At 35.6% G+C, this 19222-nt stretch overlaps 3 protein-coding genes across 3 annotated transcripts in view; 2 read left to right on the top strand and 1 right to left on the bottom strand.

The window, feature by feature from the left end:
- The window catches only part of LOC139140405 (natural resistance-associated macrophage protein 2-like), a 33023-nt gene extending 28565 nt beyond the window's left edge, over window positions 1–4458 (top strand). Inside the window, exon 16 of the mRNA XM_070709629.1 lies at window positions 1685–4458. Within this exon, the coding sequence (XP_070565730.1) occupies window positions 1685–1867 (183 nt within the window). The 3' untranslated portion in view covers window positions 1868–4458. The remainder of the gene's footprint in view (window positions 1–1684) is intronic.
- LOC139140409 (large ribosomal subunit protein eL14-like) overlaps window positions 1–19222 on the bottom strand; it is a 46303-nt gene that overhangs the window by 10168 nt on the left and 16913 nt on the right. The window lies entirely within an intron of this gene.
- The window catches only part of LOC139140406 (natural resistance-associated macrophage protein 2-like), a 33564-nt gene continuing 27170 nt past the window's right edge, over window positions 12829–19222 (top strand). Inside the window, exons 1-3 of the mRNA XM_070709630.1 lie at window positions 12829–13147; window positions 14127–14284; window positions 17349–17512. Coding sequence (XP_070565731.1) covers window positions 14221–14284; window positions 17349–17512 — 228 coding nt within the window. The 5' untranslated portion in view covers window positions 12829–13147; window positions 14127–14220. The remainder of the gene's footprint in view (window positions 13148–14126; window positions 14285–17348; window positions 17513–19222) is intronic.

Genomic DNA, 19222 nt, shown 5'->3' with positions numbered 1-19222 from the left:
TAGATTTCATACCCATTTATGTTATACAAGTTTTTCAAAGTTGCAGTGCTTTTATCAGAAATGCATACTGTTCGACAGAAACTTGACCCGACTTTCATATCATGAGTTTGACCAGAGATGTGTTTTGTAACTTTATTCTTTTGATATATAGAAATTGAAGATTTTATCCCATTGGTAGCATTGAAAATAATTACCTTAGATTTTTGGGGTTTTTTTATTTTGCAAAAGGACTCTGGCCTCAATGTAGACAAGGAATATTGTAATGAAGTCATTGTCTGTCATCCAGTTTGGTAATTTACTTCAATAGCTTTCTGATCTTCAAATGTATTCAGTGTTGACCAGACTCAGTTATGTCTGATGCTGCTGTATAGTATTCAATGTGCCTCTCTGTTTTTAGCTACTATAGACTATAGTCTATAGAAGCTATTGGGATGGGTATCCGTCCGGCGTCAGTCTGTATGTATGTATGTATGTATGTCCGTTTGTGAGGCGTCCGTCCACTCAAATATCTTGAGAACCGCAGTACTTACTGATTTGATATTTGTTGTGTAGATGAAAAATATGATTTTGAGAAACTATTTTTTTTAATATTTTGATATTGTTGAAAATAGGCAAATTAATGCCAAAAAAGGTGTTTTTGGTAAAAAATCTTCTTCTTCATAACCGCTGGTCAGACAGCTTTGTTATTTGGTATACAGGTCCCTAGGGGTGACCCAACTTAGGTTTGTTCAAATTGTGATGAAATACGCAAATGTGTATTTTTAAGGAATTTTTTTGTCATTTTTGGTCAAAATTTGACTTACATTGTATGTAATTCTTGTACTGTATAAACCCTATCAATTCACCCAGAAAAAATTAATTAATATGATTTTAAATAATTGAATTAATTAGGAAATCATCAAAGCCAAAATAATTTTAGTGTAGAATTATCAGAAAGTTCAACTTCTTTTGACAGTTCATAGTGAAATGCTTACCATCTTGGAGGATTAAAACATGTGAAGGCAACTTTCCTCAATCCCAACTTTGACATATTCTGAACCGTCATTTATTGTGCCCTGTATGTTATCTAAAAGAAATTGCTCAAAATAGTCAATAGAGATAGAGATAGAGATAGAGAAAGTTCTAATTTCCATTTATGGTTGACTTGGTAAGAATAAAATAAAATTACTTTTTGAGGAAAAAAATAGAGTGGTCAATTAAAAGAGTGGTTAAAGTGATAGGGTTTTTATGGTAAGGCTGGGCTGTAAGATTCCTCATGTGCTATTTATAGCAATTATGCAATCTGTGTAAACAGTGCAATGAAAGTTACACGATTCCTTATAATGCTTTTGATGACCTTGAACTTCTTAAGTTTCAAACATTTGTCTCTTCAGTGTGCTTTCTCTGAGTATGTACAGTCTCAACGTATTCAACAGAACTCACTTACAATGTTAATCAAAGATATCCACCTTCTTCATCAATACATGTGTCACAAAAGGTTATTGTCTACATAACACAGCAGAGCTCTGTCAACTGTTGAGTTGCTTGTTCTTTCAAAACCGCTGGTCAGATAGCTTTTAATATTTGGTTTACAGGTCCCTTGGATGACCTTAGTGAGATAATTTCATACAGTCAGGAAATACTTAATTGTGTATCCATGTCTATAGTAGCTTCAGGGACTTTGGCCCTATGTTTGTATTCACAGTGTTGTCCAGTATCAGAGACCAACTATGAACTGGACGCTCTTGGAACCCATGAAGATTCCACTACCACGATGCCAACTTCAGGTTCGGAGGATTTCATGAATCTGGCGGGATTAGGAACAGACGCTCCATCAAGGAGAGAGGTTGTGCAATCAGTTGAGGAAATCACTCACCGATCAATTTAGTCCATCAAGTACTCAAATAGTAACCATGCCAACAGCTGAACATAATACTAATCTTGTAATAAGCATTTTTGTCCAACAGTTTAGTCATCAATGAACAATGGAGTCACACTCATTGTCTGCCGACATATATCCAAGGACGTATAAATGCTAGAAATATTGTAATCAGCTTTCACAGAGGGCGCTGTTTATGCCCTTCGACACTCCTATCCTCTTCATAACAACATACTGAATGAAAAGAGGAGTAGTAATTAGTCCCCACGGACACCGTCCGGGGGGACTTATAGGTTTGGTCATGTCCGTGCGTGTGTGCGTGCGTGCGTCCGTCCGTGCGTGCGTCCGTCCGTTCACGCAGATATCTCAGAGATGCCTGGAGCGATTTCATTCAAACTTGGTACAAGGATTACTTCATATGTCATACAGATGCACGTCAATTTGTTTTTTGATACGATCCAATATGGCTGCCAGGCGGCCATTTTATTATGATTTTTTCATGTACAGAGCCATAACTCAGACATGTTTCAACTGATTTTATTCAAAGCTGGTACAAGGACATTGACCAATGTCATAGATATGCACATCAATTTGTTTTGTGATACGATCCAATATGGCCGCCAGGCGGCCATTTTGTTACGATTTTTTCATGTACAGAGCGATAATTCAGGCATATCTCAACCGATTTTATTCAAACTTTGTACAAGGACATTGACCTATGTCATACATATTCACATCGATTTATTTTGTGATACGATTCAATATGGCCGCCAGGCGGCCATTTTATTACGATTTTTTCATGTACAGAGCCATTACTCAGGCATGTTTCAACTGATTTTATTCAAAGTTGGTACAAGGACATTGACCAATGTCATAGATATGCACGTCAATTTTTCATGTGATACGATCCAATATGGCTGCCGTGCGGCCATTTTGTTACGATTTTTTCATGTACAGAGCCATAACTCAAGCATATCTCAACGGATTTTATTCAAACTTGGTACAAGGACATTGACCTATGTCATACATATGCACTTCGATTTGTTTTGTGATACGATCCAATATGGCCGCCAGGCGGCCATTTTGTTACGATTTTTTCATGTACAGAGCCATAATTCAGGCATATCTCAACCGATTTTATTCAAACTTTGTACAAGGACATTGACCTATGTCATACATATTCACATCGATTTATTTTGTGATACGATTCAATATGGCCGCCAGGCGGCCATTTTATTACGATTTTTTCATGTACAGAGCCATAACTCAGACATGTTTCAACTGATTTTATTCAAAGCTGGTACAAGGACATTGACCAATGTCATAGATATGCACATCAATTTGTTTTGTGATACGATCCAATATGGCCGCCAGGCGGCCATTTTGTTACGATTTTTTCATGTACAGAGCCATAATTCAGGCATATCTCAACCGATTTTATTCAAACTTTGTACAAGGACATTGACCTATGTCATACATATTCACATCGATTTATTTTGTGATACGATTCAATATGGCCGCCAGGCGGCCATTTTATTACGATTTTTTCATGTACAGAGCCATTACTCAGGCATGTTTCAACTGATTTTATTCAAAGTTGGTACAAGGACATTGACCAATGTCATAGATATGCACGTCAATTTTTCATGTGATACGATCCAATATGGCTGCCGTGCGGCCATTTTGTTACGATTTTTTCATGTACAGAGCCATAACTCAAGCATATCTCAACGGATTTTATTCAAACTTGGTACAAGGACATTGACCTATGTCATATATATGCACATCGATTTGTTTTGTGATACGATCCAATATGGCCGACATGTGGCCATTTTATTACGATTTTTTCATGTCCTGAACTACAACTCAGACATGTATCAAGCGAATTTATTCAAAAGTATTTTTATCACAGACCTAAGGGAGCCTTCAGTAATTACAGGGGGGGTGGGCCGGGGGAATTTCGCGAACACCTGTACCGTAAAATGTGACCCTCCCCCCAATCCTCCTGTCTAAAATGTGACCCTCCCCCTTGTCCGACATTCTAAAACTTGACCCTCCCCCCCCCACCACTGCGGTATTCTCCCCGGGAATAACTAAAACAGTATCAGCTAATTTACATAACAATTGGTTCAATTGTTATGTTAGGGACAAATTACAGAGGGGAGGGCTGGTGTTTTTGGAGGGACAGTCGCAATTTATCACGCAAGAATTTTTGAAGAGATATGGTATTTCATACAGTTTAGGGAGGGTCACCATATTTTGTGCAACTATAAGAAGGCAAGATGTAGCAAATTTAGTGCTTCATCCAAAAATATCAAATCATAATACATGGAGTATATCAGGCAAATTATTGACAATTTACCCCCACAAAACATGCTATATCTGTATTTTATATATGTTTGATAATGTATTTAAATGTACCTTGCTTGAATAGGGAAGTAAAATGAACATTTGTGTACAAGAAATTGATTTCTGAATTTCATCTAAAAAGTTGGTTCACTATCCATGGTGTTTATGATGAAATTATGAATAGTTTTTTCCAATACAAAAATAGGTAAATCTTTGCATTTGTGTACTCTTGATTATTGATATTAATTTTCTTGATTAGACTACAGTGGTTACAAGTCTATGGTTGTGCAAGAAATGATTTGAATTTCAATTTCACCAAAATGTCCATACACTATGCATTGGGGTCTATGATGAAACTATGAATAATTTTTTTCAGTACAAAATTAGATAAATCTGTGCATTTATGCATGGTTGATTATTTAGATTATTGTTCTTGATTAGACTACAGTGGTTACAAGTCTATGGTTGTGCAAGAAATATGATTTCGGAATTTCACCAAAATGTCCATACACTATGCATTGGGGTCTATGATGAAACTATGAATAATTTTTTTTCAGTACAAAATTAGATAAATCTGTGCATTTATGCATGGTTGATTATTTAGATTATTGTTCTTGATTAGACTAGAGTGGTTACAAGTCTATGGTTGTGCAAGAAATTTGATTTTGGAATTTCACCAAAATGTCGATTCACTATGCATTGGGGTCTATGATGAAACTATGAATAATTCTTTTTCAGTACAAAATTAGATAAATCTGTGCATTTATGTATGCTTGATTATTTAGATTATTGTTCTTGATAAGACTAGAGTGGTTACAAGTCCATGGTTGTGCAAGAAATTTGATTTTGGAATTTCACCAAATGTCCATACACTATGCATTGCGGTCTATAAGTGTGTGCGTATTTTGTTGGTGATTTCCTATTCAGGAAATATCACACGGACAATCAAAGTTTTGGCCATAATATCAGCTTCTGTCAAAAGTGACCCTCCCCCCAAGATAGGTTTATAAAAAGTGACCCTCCCCCTTGAACTGTTTTCTAAAAAGTGACCCTCCCCCCAATTCCCCCTGCCCACCCCCACCTGTAATTACTGAAGGCTCCCTAAAGAAGAGGACTCTATCCTCTCTGAGGACATGTAATCAAAGTACCCATTAACAAGTGGGAACTGTGTCATCAACGATGACTTGTTTTAAAAATAATATGACACAGCAGAGGATAATAATGCCAAAATTTCTTGACCAACCACTTATGATTCTTGTCGTCAGTGGTGTACGTCCAAAGCTAAGCCATGGAGAGTTATGTAAAGGTTCAAGTGATTTTGCAAGGCAGTATCACGGAATATATGAAAGTGCCATGTCGTAGAAGCTCTCAACTCACAGGGCAGAATCTGTACAGATTACAAACAGTACTCGTCTGCTTGTCAATCAATGGTGATCTAGGTGGTGATCTAGGAAAGTCTGCAAAGAGTTACAGGTTTATATGCTCATCCTTCAGAAGCATGTGCATGGAAAAGTTGACAGTGTTTCATCAGACTTCTTTTATGTATTTTAAACAATTTGACTGGTGTTTTGAAGACCGCTATATTTAATCCAGACCAGGTGTATAACTATCTGCCATGGAGCTAAACAGGAAAGATTGAGAAACAAGCTCTTGTGGCAACATGACTAAAATAGCAGCATATTCAGAAGATTATCTATCAAACCAAAAGTTACACTTTCAATGGAATTTTACCTGTCTATTATTAAAGACACCTCTATATTAACCCTTTGAGTGCCAAAGTCAAATTTTGTCGCCTTTATCAAATGTACCCAGTCAAATTTTTTCAGATTTCGCCAAAACATTGATGAAAAAACTGTAGCCAATGAAATGTGATGTCAGTTTCAAGTTGGTCCAAACGTATCAAAAAAATTACTGAAAAAATCCTAAAAATTGATAAAATGTTGCACTAAAATTTTAACAATCAAAAGTACAGCACTCAAAGGGTTAATGACACTTTTTCCATTCCTGTGGGTGTCCTTTATAGACAGGTTTCACTGTACACACACAAACACACACACACACACACACACATATATATATATATATATATATATATATATATATATATATATATATATATATATATATATATATATATATATATATATATATATATATATATATATATATATATATATATATAAAATTAGCAAATGATGGTGATGCAAAATTATACATGAAAATTATGACAGTAATGCTCTTGCCTTACAATTTACCTTTACCATCACAATTAAGGAGGAACGCACCTCAAAAGTGAAAGACAAACTTTTGCTCAAACTTTCATCAATTAAATATTCAACCATTCTCTTTCCAAATCAAGAATAAAAATCAGATGTCACTGTGCAAAGTTTGATACTAGACAGAAAATTAGCTAACATTTACTAATATTTGAAATTCAAAATGGCCACTCTCTATGTGTTAACTCTATGGGGAAAATTCAGACACTGAAAATTTTTCTTATCCCCACCAGGGCTATAAAAAGGTCCTCAACAAGTGGTAGATTGGAAAAGAATTTTAAAAGTTTGAGTCCAAATATGTGTGTCCTAGGTGCATTCCTCTTTACAAATGGATACTAGTAACTGTATACAGTATATATCAGAGTACAGTACAATTTTCAACGAATAATGTTTCAATTCTACATTAAGTTGTCCTATGATAGCCATCTGATGCTGTTTGTTGTTCAGGCCGAACAAAAAAAATTGCGCTGTTCCGATAACCCGATCTACCCTCCTTTTTACCTGCTGACCCTAAACTTTTTAGAGCTACGTAAACACGGAAGTAAAAAAAGAATGAAGAAACCCATAAAATCATGCATTCATTACCTGGCATTTTATTTTTGCTTGATGAGGATGTCTTTTAAGTTTTTTCCTTTTGTATGTATGATACATTTTTCTGGAAATGTTGTGGCCAGTGTTTGATCGCCCTGAACCCCTGAAATATGCATATTTAAAAATAAAAATTTTTGGAAAAAAATCCTGCCGACCTACCAACCCTGTTTTTGAGAACTACGTTATCGGAACAGCACAATTTATTTTTTTTTTGCCTCATCCTGAGCAAAGTTGCAGTTGTAATCCAAACATTTTAAAAACATTTATTGTCAGTGCAACTGAATTATTCAGAATGGAAGGATCTTTTGTATTGCACTCAGATTTTCTAATTATTTTTGTAATCATGCATGAAAAATATCCAGTTTTTTGGCAGGTTGCACCAAAAAAGAAAGTTTGTGCCAAATTTTCAAAACTTTTTAAACCCCAAATAGTTGGTGCAAATCAAAGTATTCAGAAAATTGAGATCTTTAAAATAGCACTTGGATTCTCTAAGTATCTTTACAACCATGGATGAAAGTTATCAGGAGGTTGTAACAAGATTTCCTCATTGCACACTACCAGCACCCCATGTGCAAATGAAAATGGATTTTACTTACAAAGGACAAAAGAATATGTATATTTTAAGAACATTTCTAAAATCATCTCTCCTTGATGCAAGTGTATTTTTAATCAGACTACGTATATTATTTGTTATTTTATGATATTGAAATAAATATGCAGCCACAGTGAAAAAAATGCGTGGTGTCTCGCTTTTTAGCTCCGCTGTCAGCGACGCGGAGCTTATCAAATAGGTTGATTTTCCGTCGTCGTCCGTCGTCGTCCGTAGTCGTTGTAGTCCGTCGTCGTCCGTCAACAATTGCCTTCTCCTCTGAAACCGCAAGTCCAATTGCTTTAAAATTTTATATGCAGTTCACTTAAGGTGACCTCACTTCAGTTTGTTCAAATCGTGGTGAAATTTGCATATTTGTATTTTTGGGGCATTTTTTGGTGTTTTTGGTAAAAAATCTTCTTCTCTGAAACCGCTTGTCCGATTGCTTTGAAATTTGATATGCAGTTTGCTTAGGGTGACTTCAGTCAGATTTGTTCAAATCGTGGCGAAATTTGCATATTTGTATTTTTAAGGCAATTTTTGTCATTTCTGGTAAAAAATCTTTAAAAATCTTCTTCTTCAAAACTACCAGTCAGATAGCTTTGATATTTGGTACATAGGTCCCTAGGGATGATCTATTTCAGATTTGTTCAAATTGTGCAGAAATATGCAAATTTGCATTTTTAAGGCAATTTTTGCCATTTTTGGTCAAAAAATTTATTTCTCAAAAAGTACTGGTCTGATAGTTTTGAAATTTGGTATACAGGTTTCTATCGATGAACTAAGTAATATGTATTGAATTTCTGATGAAATCTGTAATTTTGTATTTTTGGGGCAATTTTTGCCATTTTTGGTCAAAAAATGTGTATTTCCAAAACTACTCATCCGATAGCTTTGAAATTTGGTATACAGGTTCCTACAGATTAACTAAATGATAGTTTTTGAAATTATGATGAAATCTACAATTTTGTAATTTTGGGGCAATTTTTACCAGTTTTGGTCAAAAAATGTGTATTTCCAAAACCACTCATCCGATAGCTTTGAAATATGGTGTACAGGTTCCTACAGATGAACTAAATGATAATTATTGAAATTATGATGAAATCTGCAATTTTGTAATTTTGGGGCAATTTTTGCCATTTTTGGTCAAAACATGTGTTTCTCAAAAAGTACTGGTCTGATAGCTTTGAAATTTGGTATACAGGTTTCTACAGATGAGCTAAGTAATATATATTGAATTTCTGATGAAATCTGTAATTTTGTATTTTTGGGGCAATTTTTGCCATTTTTGGTCAAAAAATGTGTATATTCAAAACTACTCATCTGATAGCTTTGAAATTTGGTATACAGGTTTCCATAGATGAACTAAATGATCTTCATTGAAATAATGATGAAATCTGCAATTTTGAATTTTTGGGCAATTTTTCCTATTTTTGGTCAAAAAATGTGTTTCTCAAAAAGTACTTGTCTAACAGCTTTGAAATTTGGTATACAGGTTTCTATAGATGAACTAAATTTGATCTTTTGAAATTATGATGAAATCTGCAATTTTTACTTTTGGGGGCAATTGTTGCCATTTTTGGTCAAAAAATTTATTCTCAAAAACTACTCATCAGATAGCTTTGGTTGACATGTTCTTAGGGATGATCCTATGTGATACATTCAAAGTATGATGAAATCTTCAATTGCGTATTTTTGCAGCTTATTTTAGCCACTTTTTTCTGGCCACTGCATCGAGCTATCAAAGATTTCCACCCTTCTTCATCAACATGTGTCAAAAATAGTTATTCTCTACATAAACACAGCGGAGTTATATCGGCCGGTAGGTCGCTTGTTCAGATCACATTTGGTATTCCAATGTGAGGATCGTATAAGCTTAAGTCGGTGGCGTCTGTATGTATGTATGTATGTATGTACGTATGTACAGTGTGTCTGTCAACATCAAAAACACGCAAACGCAACTTTGGCTTGGTATTTGATGTGTGGATGTATCCTGGGCTGTAGATGGAATTTTGTTCATATGAAGTTTGCATTGCCCAAATTATGCAAATGAGCTTAAAAAACGTGAAAATGGTCAAAAATAAATAACTCAAGAACGGCTGTTTTGATTGCTTGGAAAATTAGCGTGCCAAGTACCTTACGTGGACCTTTTACAGTTTTATGTATATTATGAAGATATCTTAAATTTTGTATTTTTGCTGAATTTTCTGGTTATTTTCCTCATTTTAAAGTAAAATTATTCTTCTCAGAAATCGGTTGGGTTGGACATTTGAAAGGGTGTTACCCTTCTAATTTGTTGAAATTATGACAAAATTAGCAAAATTGCCGTTTCGGGCAATTTTGAACTACTACAGACTATAGTCAAAAGAAGCTATTGGGATGGGTATCCTTCCGGCATCCATCGTCAGTCTGTATGTATGTATGTATGTATGTATGTATGTATGTCCATTTGTGAGGATATCCGTCCACTCAAATATCTTGACATATTTGTGGTATTGATGCAACATGATTATGACAAACTGTCTTTTTGTAGTGTTTTGACATTGTTGAAAATATGGAAATTAGCTCAAAAAAGCCGTTTTCAGTAAAAAATCTTCATAACTGCTGGTCAGACAGCTTTGTTATTTGGTATACAGGTCCCTAGGGATGACCTTACTTAGATATGTTCAAAGTGTGATGAAATATGCAAGTTTGTATTTTAATGGCAATTATTGCCATTTTTGGTCAAAAAATCTTTAAAAATTTTCTTCTTCAAAATTGCAGGTCATACAGCTTTTATATTTGGAATATACGTCCCTAGGGATGACGCATTGAAGATTTGTAGAAATTGTGCAGAAATATGCAAATTTGTATTTTAAGGCAATTTTTGTCATTTTTGGTCAAAAACATTTGACCAAAACCACTTGTCTGACAGTTTTGATATTTGGTATGCAGGTTCATAGGAATGATCAAAATTTGAATTCAAAATATGATGATATCTTCAATTTTGTATTTTTAGGGCATTTTTTGCCATTTTTGATCAAAAAATTCATCTCTCAAAACTTGCTCACCAATCAAAGCTTGGGACATCTTTCTTGTCGATAATCAAGCGTCCAACACCGCTTGAGAAAACATCAGGTAACGCCAAATCAATGATATTTTGGACCAGGCATGATATAAATTAAACCTATTGGCTTAGTGTTAAAATGGGCGAAATTTGGCCTAATTTTTCATCGGGCAGTCCTTGGGCAGTCCTCAGGCAGCTACGGGCAGTCACGGGCAGTAATTGTAGGACCGCTTCAAGAAAAAAAGTCCGGCATCTTCTGAGTTCAAAAACAGCTAGAGAAAATAACATCAGGTCAACGCCAAATCAATAATATTTTTGGTCGGCCAGGCATGATATAAATGGAACCTACTGGCTTAGTGTTAAAATGGACGAAATTTGGCCTGCTTTTTCCTCGGGCAGTCCATGGGCAGTCCTCAGGCAGCTACGGGCAGGTACGGGGCAGTAATTTGTAGGACCCTTAATAAAATCAATTTGGTATTTGATCAAGGTTGAGTTTCTTTTCTGTTCTGCAGTCCTTACCAGTAAAAGATGACTAGATCCATTGTCACTCATAGTTCGATACACAGTGATGGCCGCTGTGGACCTGTGGTATGCATTAGCAAATGTTAACCTTAAATTTCGAGGCGCATACTAACTTTAAATACAGCCTTCACTTTATTACTTGAGGTTTATCTAACTGGAAATTTATTTTATGAACAATTCAATGGTGAGCATGACATTGACAAAGTGTTAACGGGCAATTCACACACCCCTCTAGTGCAAGAACTATATTGGCTAATATTGGCTGAATAACTGCCTCAAAGAGTTTCAAAAAAGTTTTTACTGGAAGAATATTTTATTATCTTAATAGTTGTCTAATCTTAAATTTTAATTTTAGAGCTCTGTAACTGAGGTAATTTATTGCTAAATTAAATTTACCATTATTTGTTGATGTTAATCCTAGGTATTTATATTTTTGGACAGTTTCAAATTCTTTATCATCATAAAAATATTGTATTTATGTACTTTATGACCAGATTTGTTAAATATCATTAATTTTGTCTTGTTATAGTTTATACCTAATCCCCATTTTTCACAATTTTTGAGATTGTTGATACCATGTTGTATAGCTGTGACAGTGTCTGATAAAACCACCACATCATCAGCATACAAAAAGTGAACAATGGCTGAGGTCAAATTATTTGCTTTCAAAGGGGCACTCTCTATTTCACTGAAACAAATTTTGATATCATTAATGAAAATCTTAAATAAAATTGGGCTTAGACCATCACCCTGTCTAATTCCTCTCTCAACTGGAAATGAATATGTCAACTTATTTTGCACACATACACAAGTTTTAGAATTTAAATACATAAACTTGACAAGTGAATAAAACTTTCTCCACAACGCAGTTTTAGTCATTATAAAACAAACCATCATGCCACACAGTATCAAATGCTTTACTGAAGTCAACAAAACAACAGTAAATATATTTCCTTTAAGTAAAGTATTTAGGTAACATTTGTTTCAACACAAATGTATGGTCTTGAATCGAACATTTATGCATGGACCTATTTTATTCCCTGTTTATGATGTTTTTTTCTTTCAAGTATTTTAGCAGTCTTTGCTTGCAAAATTATGGTGAACAGTTTGCTAAGACAACTTACAAGTTATTCCTCTGTAGTTATTGGGGTCAGTTTTATCTCCTGATTTATGGATTGGACAAATGACACCTATACTCAAATGGTTTGGGAAGTGACCACTAGATGAAATAAGATTAAACTACTGTAATAATTGTGGTTCAAGTATGTGACGACTGCATTTGATCATTTTTCATTTGATATTCTATCTGTACTCGGGGACTTTTTATTTTTAATATATTAATGGCCTGATGTAGCCCTTAAGTAGAAGTTCTGGGATTTTACGGGTTGGTCAACATCGCGAAAGATAGGAATGGTTACTAACCGATGTTGACCAACCTCTGATAAGTCCACGGATTAGCATAATTAGTTGTGTTGACTAATTAATTACAGCATGTGTGTATGAGAGATATACCTCATTGTAATGGAGTGTAAAATAAATAAAGAGTCACAGATTAGGTTAGGTTATATAAACCATTTATTTTATTCATTCCGATCATTCAGAGCATGAAGAAAGAAGAGAAAATGATAGAGAAAACAGTGTGAAAAACTCAGTAATACTTGGGTCGCCTGTGCCAAAACTTTTGAGTACGATTTGATAAGTTTCCACCCTCGACCTGTGAGGGCGTAGTACAGTACCCATCCGTCGCGTACTGTACGCACAACGTACTTTGTGTACTCGCAGTGTCTACGTTGGAAGCGGAATATGGTGATGGAGTATTGTTGTCAACGTGTCCTGTCCGAGAGTTTAAGGTGGAATGTCAAAAGACGTAGGCGATAAATCAGTGAATTCAGAATTGATGAACAGCACCGACTCTGGTAAGGCCATCACACTAGGAAATTGTTGGGTTTACGAAAAACACTTGGGCTGTGGGGTGCAGCGGAAAATGGTCTGCAGCGCCGGTGTGTACGATACGGTCACAATTTCATAAACGTAGAAGTATATATCACCGATTTGTCTAGCGTTCAATTCAAAACACACAACAGCGATAATGCTCTGTTCGGACACAGATTTATTTCGTAATTTATATACTCCATAGAAGGTGCAGAATCGTTGCAACTTTTTGAGGGTACCACTGTTCACACAAATCAAACAATATCAGGTATATACAGTGTCATCACGGTTCTTGACATGACCTGACCTGTGTTTATCATACCAGTAGAATCGACTGGAAGTCGTGCGTTCTGTGTAATTTTGTGTCTCCCCTGCCCCCCCCCCCCCCGAGCAGAATAGCTAGATGAACACCCCAGTACAGTGTACTGGTCTCTCACTGTTTCCATTACAATTCAACTGTCCACATGTGTATTCAGCAATAATAATCTCTCCATACATTGTAGTACTAGGGACATAATTGTCTCTGAGGCACGTGACAGTTGTGTAGTCCTGCATCTTGCTGCAGTTCAATTGCCCACGACCACGGAACTGCAGCAATACTGCATCCTGAGTGCCATCCTACTCCCAGTCGGATTCATTGCATCAATAATGTTCATTGTCCTCAGGCTATGGCAGTTTACAGGAAAACAGGTTGTCCTACTATGAATGAAGTACACGATGAAATATTCACGTGCATATTTATTAACACATGTACCAGTAATGCATTTTGTGCGAAGGCTGAGAGAGAGAGAGAGAGAGGAGAGAGAGAGAGAGAGAAATTACTGATACTGATTCTGTAATATATACAAAAATCACACAAATATATCTTTATATTCTCTACACTGTAAATATTTTATTTTGGGTCTGTCAGAAAAAGTTGTCCACGATTGTCCACTGTTTGACTATGAACTCTGTTGCTTCCAGATAAAGTCACTTGCAAATCAGCCTCCAATTACAGCACAGCAAATGACAAGTTTACTTTCTAAAGTGCTGCCTCTGTGTGCTGAGTTGTTGTGACATGATGGAGGAACAGACACGACATTATGAGATGCTCAACGCTTCCTCGCCAACAGAAAGTGACAGTAAGTAGTACATTGACCCTCTTTCTGCCAAGTTCATTGGTCATTATCGGGTCCAGTTGATGAAAACCACTAAAGCATCACAAATTCCGTAGGACATCTTTTTGTGCTACTTGACAATACGTATCATATTTTAATAGATGTTACTACTTAAAGACCCATACATAGTATCATCTCTGACTCACTGACTTAAGATGTTACAGCATACATAAATATAGCAATGTTTACCTCTATAAATATTGTGATACACAAACAATATTGATTTTAGCTGATTTCTATTTCACTTTTTTATACTCAATTGAAATTTACTGGTAGATCAGAAAAATTTCTTTATTTCTTAAAACATTACAACTACTAGTGACAGTTTTCACATGCTAAAAAAGCACTATTTTCACAATAAGTTCATACCAATATTCATGTCAATGTTAAAAGAAATAGAGTTAGGGGAAACATATTGCCATTGATATTTTGATTTTATACTTTTAATGCCTATTTCATGTTTTGATGGTTCTATGTAATAGCCACTATGCATCAGCTACCAATGACTAGTTGTGTATCAAAATGTTATGTGTTTATAAATTATAGAAGAGTATGCCTTTGGTTATATACTTTTTGGGCAATAAGCTTTACAGTGGCTGTAAATTCATAAACTTGCGAGTTATTTTACTCATGGATTTGGGTAAAACAGCTGCAACAGATGGGCTACAGTGTCTGTTTCTGCTCTGTAAATCACCTCCAACATTCCACACACCATACTATTTAATAAGTTTGGTATTGTATTCTTCATTGTTTTTGTTCAGGTTTTTTTACACATACTGGCATGGGAATATAGACTTTGTCAGGATTTCCTGTATACAGATATGCTGACTGTCAAATTTTCTCATTTCAACCATCGACTTTTGTTTCCCAATTGAAAAAGCCTGGGCATAACATGATGGGTTAGAACCAATGATTTACAGCACACACAAGCTGTTACTTTTCTAAACCCATATTAAGGTATTGCTGACTGTTAAAAATAACTACACTACCGTTCCTTTTTAAATCACAGCAGAACCTGCATCTATCCATCACTGTTTGAATTTATTGACTGTAGGAAAAAAGAAACAGTGAAGCCTATCACTATCGTACCATTCAAAAGACAACTTTCAGGAGATAGGCAAGGCTAGGATGAATAATTTATGTTAGTGCCTAATAATATTCATCCAGGAAAATACTCTCTGGTACTGAACAATGTGTATCACAGATAGGCACTGCCAACAAAGCATGTTCCAACCCAAATCTAAAGCAGCATGTTATTTAGAAATGAACATATATAGCTGCTAATTCCAGATAAAATGGTCTATGATAATGAATCGTTTAGTTACAGCTTACATGAATGATAGCAAAGACAATGATCAAGTAAAGATGAACAACATGCATTTTGACGCATCTAGCTCATAGTAACAAGTTAAATCTGCACCACAGTTCTTATTTTTGTTTTTGCATAAATTAACCCAGACAGAAAATAAGTTATTTTAAGTGCCAAATTAATATATTTAAAAAAATGTAACAGATTGTTTATTCTATACAAGCATTAGTTTGAAAATAAAAGCATATGTTAAAATCATACACCTAGAGCATCTGATCTCATACATATGTGAAAGTTTATTGCAAATACATATAATAAGCTATGGTACATAACCCCAATCCCTCCCCATATCACAAATTTGACTTTCATCGGAGCCATTGTGCTTTAATAACAACATTGTGTTACAACTGTATTGTTTTGTTTGCTATGGTGACCTGCCAGGGAAAGATTGAGAATTGTATAAACAAATATTCGTATAATTTTAGCATCATATATTAACTACTGTACCATGCTTTCCTGTGCTTCACACCAAAAAAGCATTTTAAACCTTTAAATTGTGCCCCATACTGTGTATATTGTTTTGTACAGGTTGGTTTATGGAGGCAATCAAGCCCATCAAATTACATAAACATATCTCATTCTCTATGAAATTGTTAATCAGTAAAATGGCCTTTGTTATTTAAGTAGCCTTTATTTTCACATGACAGGTGTCAGTTTCATAATTTTATGGCCAATACATGTAGGTGTGTTTATTGACCAGGCAGAATGACAAGTCCGTAGGTGTACACATAGAATTGTATTGCATTTCATTTTGCTATTTGTTTGCATGCAGCTGAAAATTGGTCAAATTTTCAATGACATCACCAGATCTGATCTTCTATATTTTGATTTCTTTAACCAAGCCAACAAGCCAATTACATGTACCGGTATTATGTCTCACATGTTAATTTATTGATTAGAACTTTAATTTCAAAATAGCACAGACTTTACAAGAAAACATCTTTTATGATGAAGAAGAATGAAACCAAACCAATTAATATAATAAAGCTTGTTTTGTGGATGTTTTCTCAATCTCCTATCCACAGTAGAGTAGATGTATTTCTTTGTTTGATTGGCTTGTGCCTCACTGTACGCATAGCCTCCCAGCCGTTGCAATGGGAACAGAACATCTGGTCTGATGCATTTGTACAAGTGCTAGCATTAAATTGTCCGCTTCTAGTATCAGTGTGCACGACTTTCTACCAGTTGTGAAAAGCAAATATAAAATTTGATGTGCATGACTCATGCACATCACATTTCAGATTTGCTCTTTTTGTGTAATGTGTCAACATGTCTACCCCAAATTCCCTGTAAACAGGTCCATAATTACCATTTATAACAACTGGTTTGGCCCAAACCATGTTAGAGAAATAGGTAAACACTATTCCGAATGCAGGATACACTGTTTGTTGTATTTATTAGTATGTGTAATCAGCTGCTAGATAAATATATACATGGATATATACAAATATAGAATATGAACAAATATCAATGCAGTCATGACATGATGGACTCACCCATCACACTGTGTAATAAAATTTATGGATTACAGTGTGCTGTGTACAGTACTGGACTGAAACTACAGATATCTGCCATGAGATAACTTTTCAAAAGTGATAATTGAAGAATGTATTTTTTGTACTTCAGTGCATCAACATCATGAATTGATTTCTTTGACAGAACTAGAAGATGCCAACGTTGATGGGAAGCTGGTGATGGACAGCAGTCCACTGGAATCAACAACTCCTGACAATTCTCCAGAAGATCAGCCTGTGCAGAATGGTAATGCAGGCTCTGCCAGCAGTTACTTCAATGAACAGATACCGATACCAGAAGATGAAAATGTGAGAATTTCTCAGTCACTTGATGGGAGTGGGGGGAGGGAGAGGGGAGGGGTTGTCAGATAAGGACTCGGTTGAATTATCAGTGGCATCTTGGACCAGTCAAAAATAAGTTAAATTCTGTGATTTTCTTTCAAGTTAACAATGCAGATAAGCTGTATTTTGTTCGTTGATCCCACCTTCCGGTTAAGTATTGGTACAATTCCAGTCAGTTTTCAGTCATAAGTTGGACTAGTCAACATGATGATTGGGGGTAAATAATGCTAGGTAAATGGTGAATAGGGCTCAGTAAGTTGTGGGTAGAGAACCAGAAGAGAGTAACAAATATGCAAAATGCATGTATTAGAAGAGATCTCAAGTTGTGTGGGACAGAGGGCTGTACATTGCACCAGAAAGTATTGTTTTGAAATGATATCAACGGTATGAACAAGAAAGTATTTTGCAATGATTTTATCTCATATTTACTCATATGAATTTTTCTTATAATTAGTCCCCACGGACACCGTCCGGGGGGACTTATAGGCTTGGTCATGTGCGTGCGTACGTGCGTGTGTCCGTCCGTCCGTCCGTCTGTCCGTTCACGCAGATATCTCAGACATGCCCGGGTCAATTTCTTTCAAACTTTGCACAAGGATAGTACCCTACCCCATACAGATGCACGTCGATTTGTTTCACAGTGCGATCAAATTTGGCCATGTTAGAGGACTTTTAGTTTTCACCTCCATAGAATCCCATGTATAAGGCAGTCTCCATAGACTCCCATGTATAAGGCAGTCCATAGACTCCCATGTATAAGGCAGCCCATAGACTCCCATGTATAAGGCAGTCCATAGATTCCCATGTATAAGGCCAAGAAAAATAAAAATTTAGTTTCTCATCGTATTCATATTGCAAAAAGGATGCAGTGACACAGTTTTTAGTCCCCATGGATGAAGTCCAGGGGGCTTATAGATTGGGTCATGTCTGTCCGTGAGTCAATCCGTGAGTCCATCCGTTCACGCAGATATCTCAGGTATTTTGACAAAATGTCACGTGACCTTGGTGACCTTTGACCTCAAATATATATGTTTGTCCATAACTGGGTAACCACAAGTGCTACACCCTTCATATATTGTATGATGGAACAGCTTATGACGCACCATATTGTTCCTCATTAATTATATGCATATCTAATTCTGAGCGAGCCAATAGAGCTAGAGGTCTGATTTTTGGTATATAGGGATAACTTTGCAATATAATTTTTTTGACAAAATATCACGTGACCTCGGTGACCTTTGACCTCAAATATACATATATTTGTCCATAACTCAGTAACCACAAGTGCTACTACCTTCATGTATGGTATGATGGGACACTTTATGACGCCACATATTGTACCTCATTAATTATGTGCATATCTAATTTTGAGCGAGCCAATAGAGCTAGAGGTCTGATTTTTGGTATATAGGGATAACTTAGCAATACAATTTTTTTGACAAAATGTCACGTGACCTCGTGACCTTTGACCTCAAATATACATATTTGTCCATAACTCAGTAACCACAAGTGCTACACCCTTCATATATGGTATGATGGGACACCTTATGACGCCACATATTGTACCTCATTAATTATGTGCATATCTAATTTTGAGCGAGTCAATAGAGCTAGAGGTCTGATTTTTGGTATGTAGGGATAACTTAGCAACACAATTATTTTGACAAAATGTCACAT

Source organism: Ptychodera flava, chromosome 9, assembly GCF_041260155.1.
Source record: "Ptychodera flava strain L36383 chromosome 9, AS_Pfla_20210202, whole genome shotgun sequence".
In the NCBI taxonomy this organism is placed as follows: Eukaryota; Metazoa; Hemichordata; class Enteropneusta; family Ptychoderidae; genus Ptychodera; species Ptychodera flava.
Note: the sequence above shows the minus strand (reverse complement) of the source record. Positions and strands in the feature narration are given on the sequence as shown.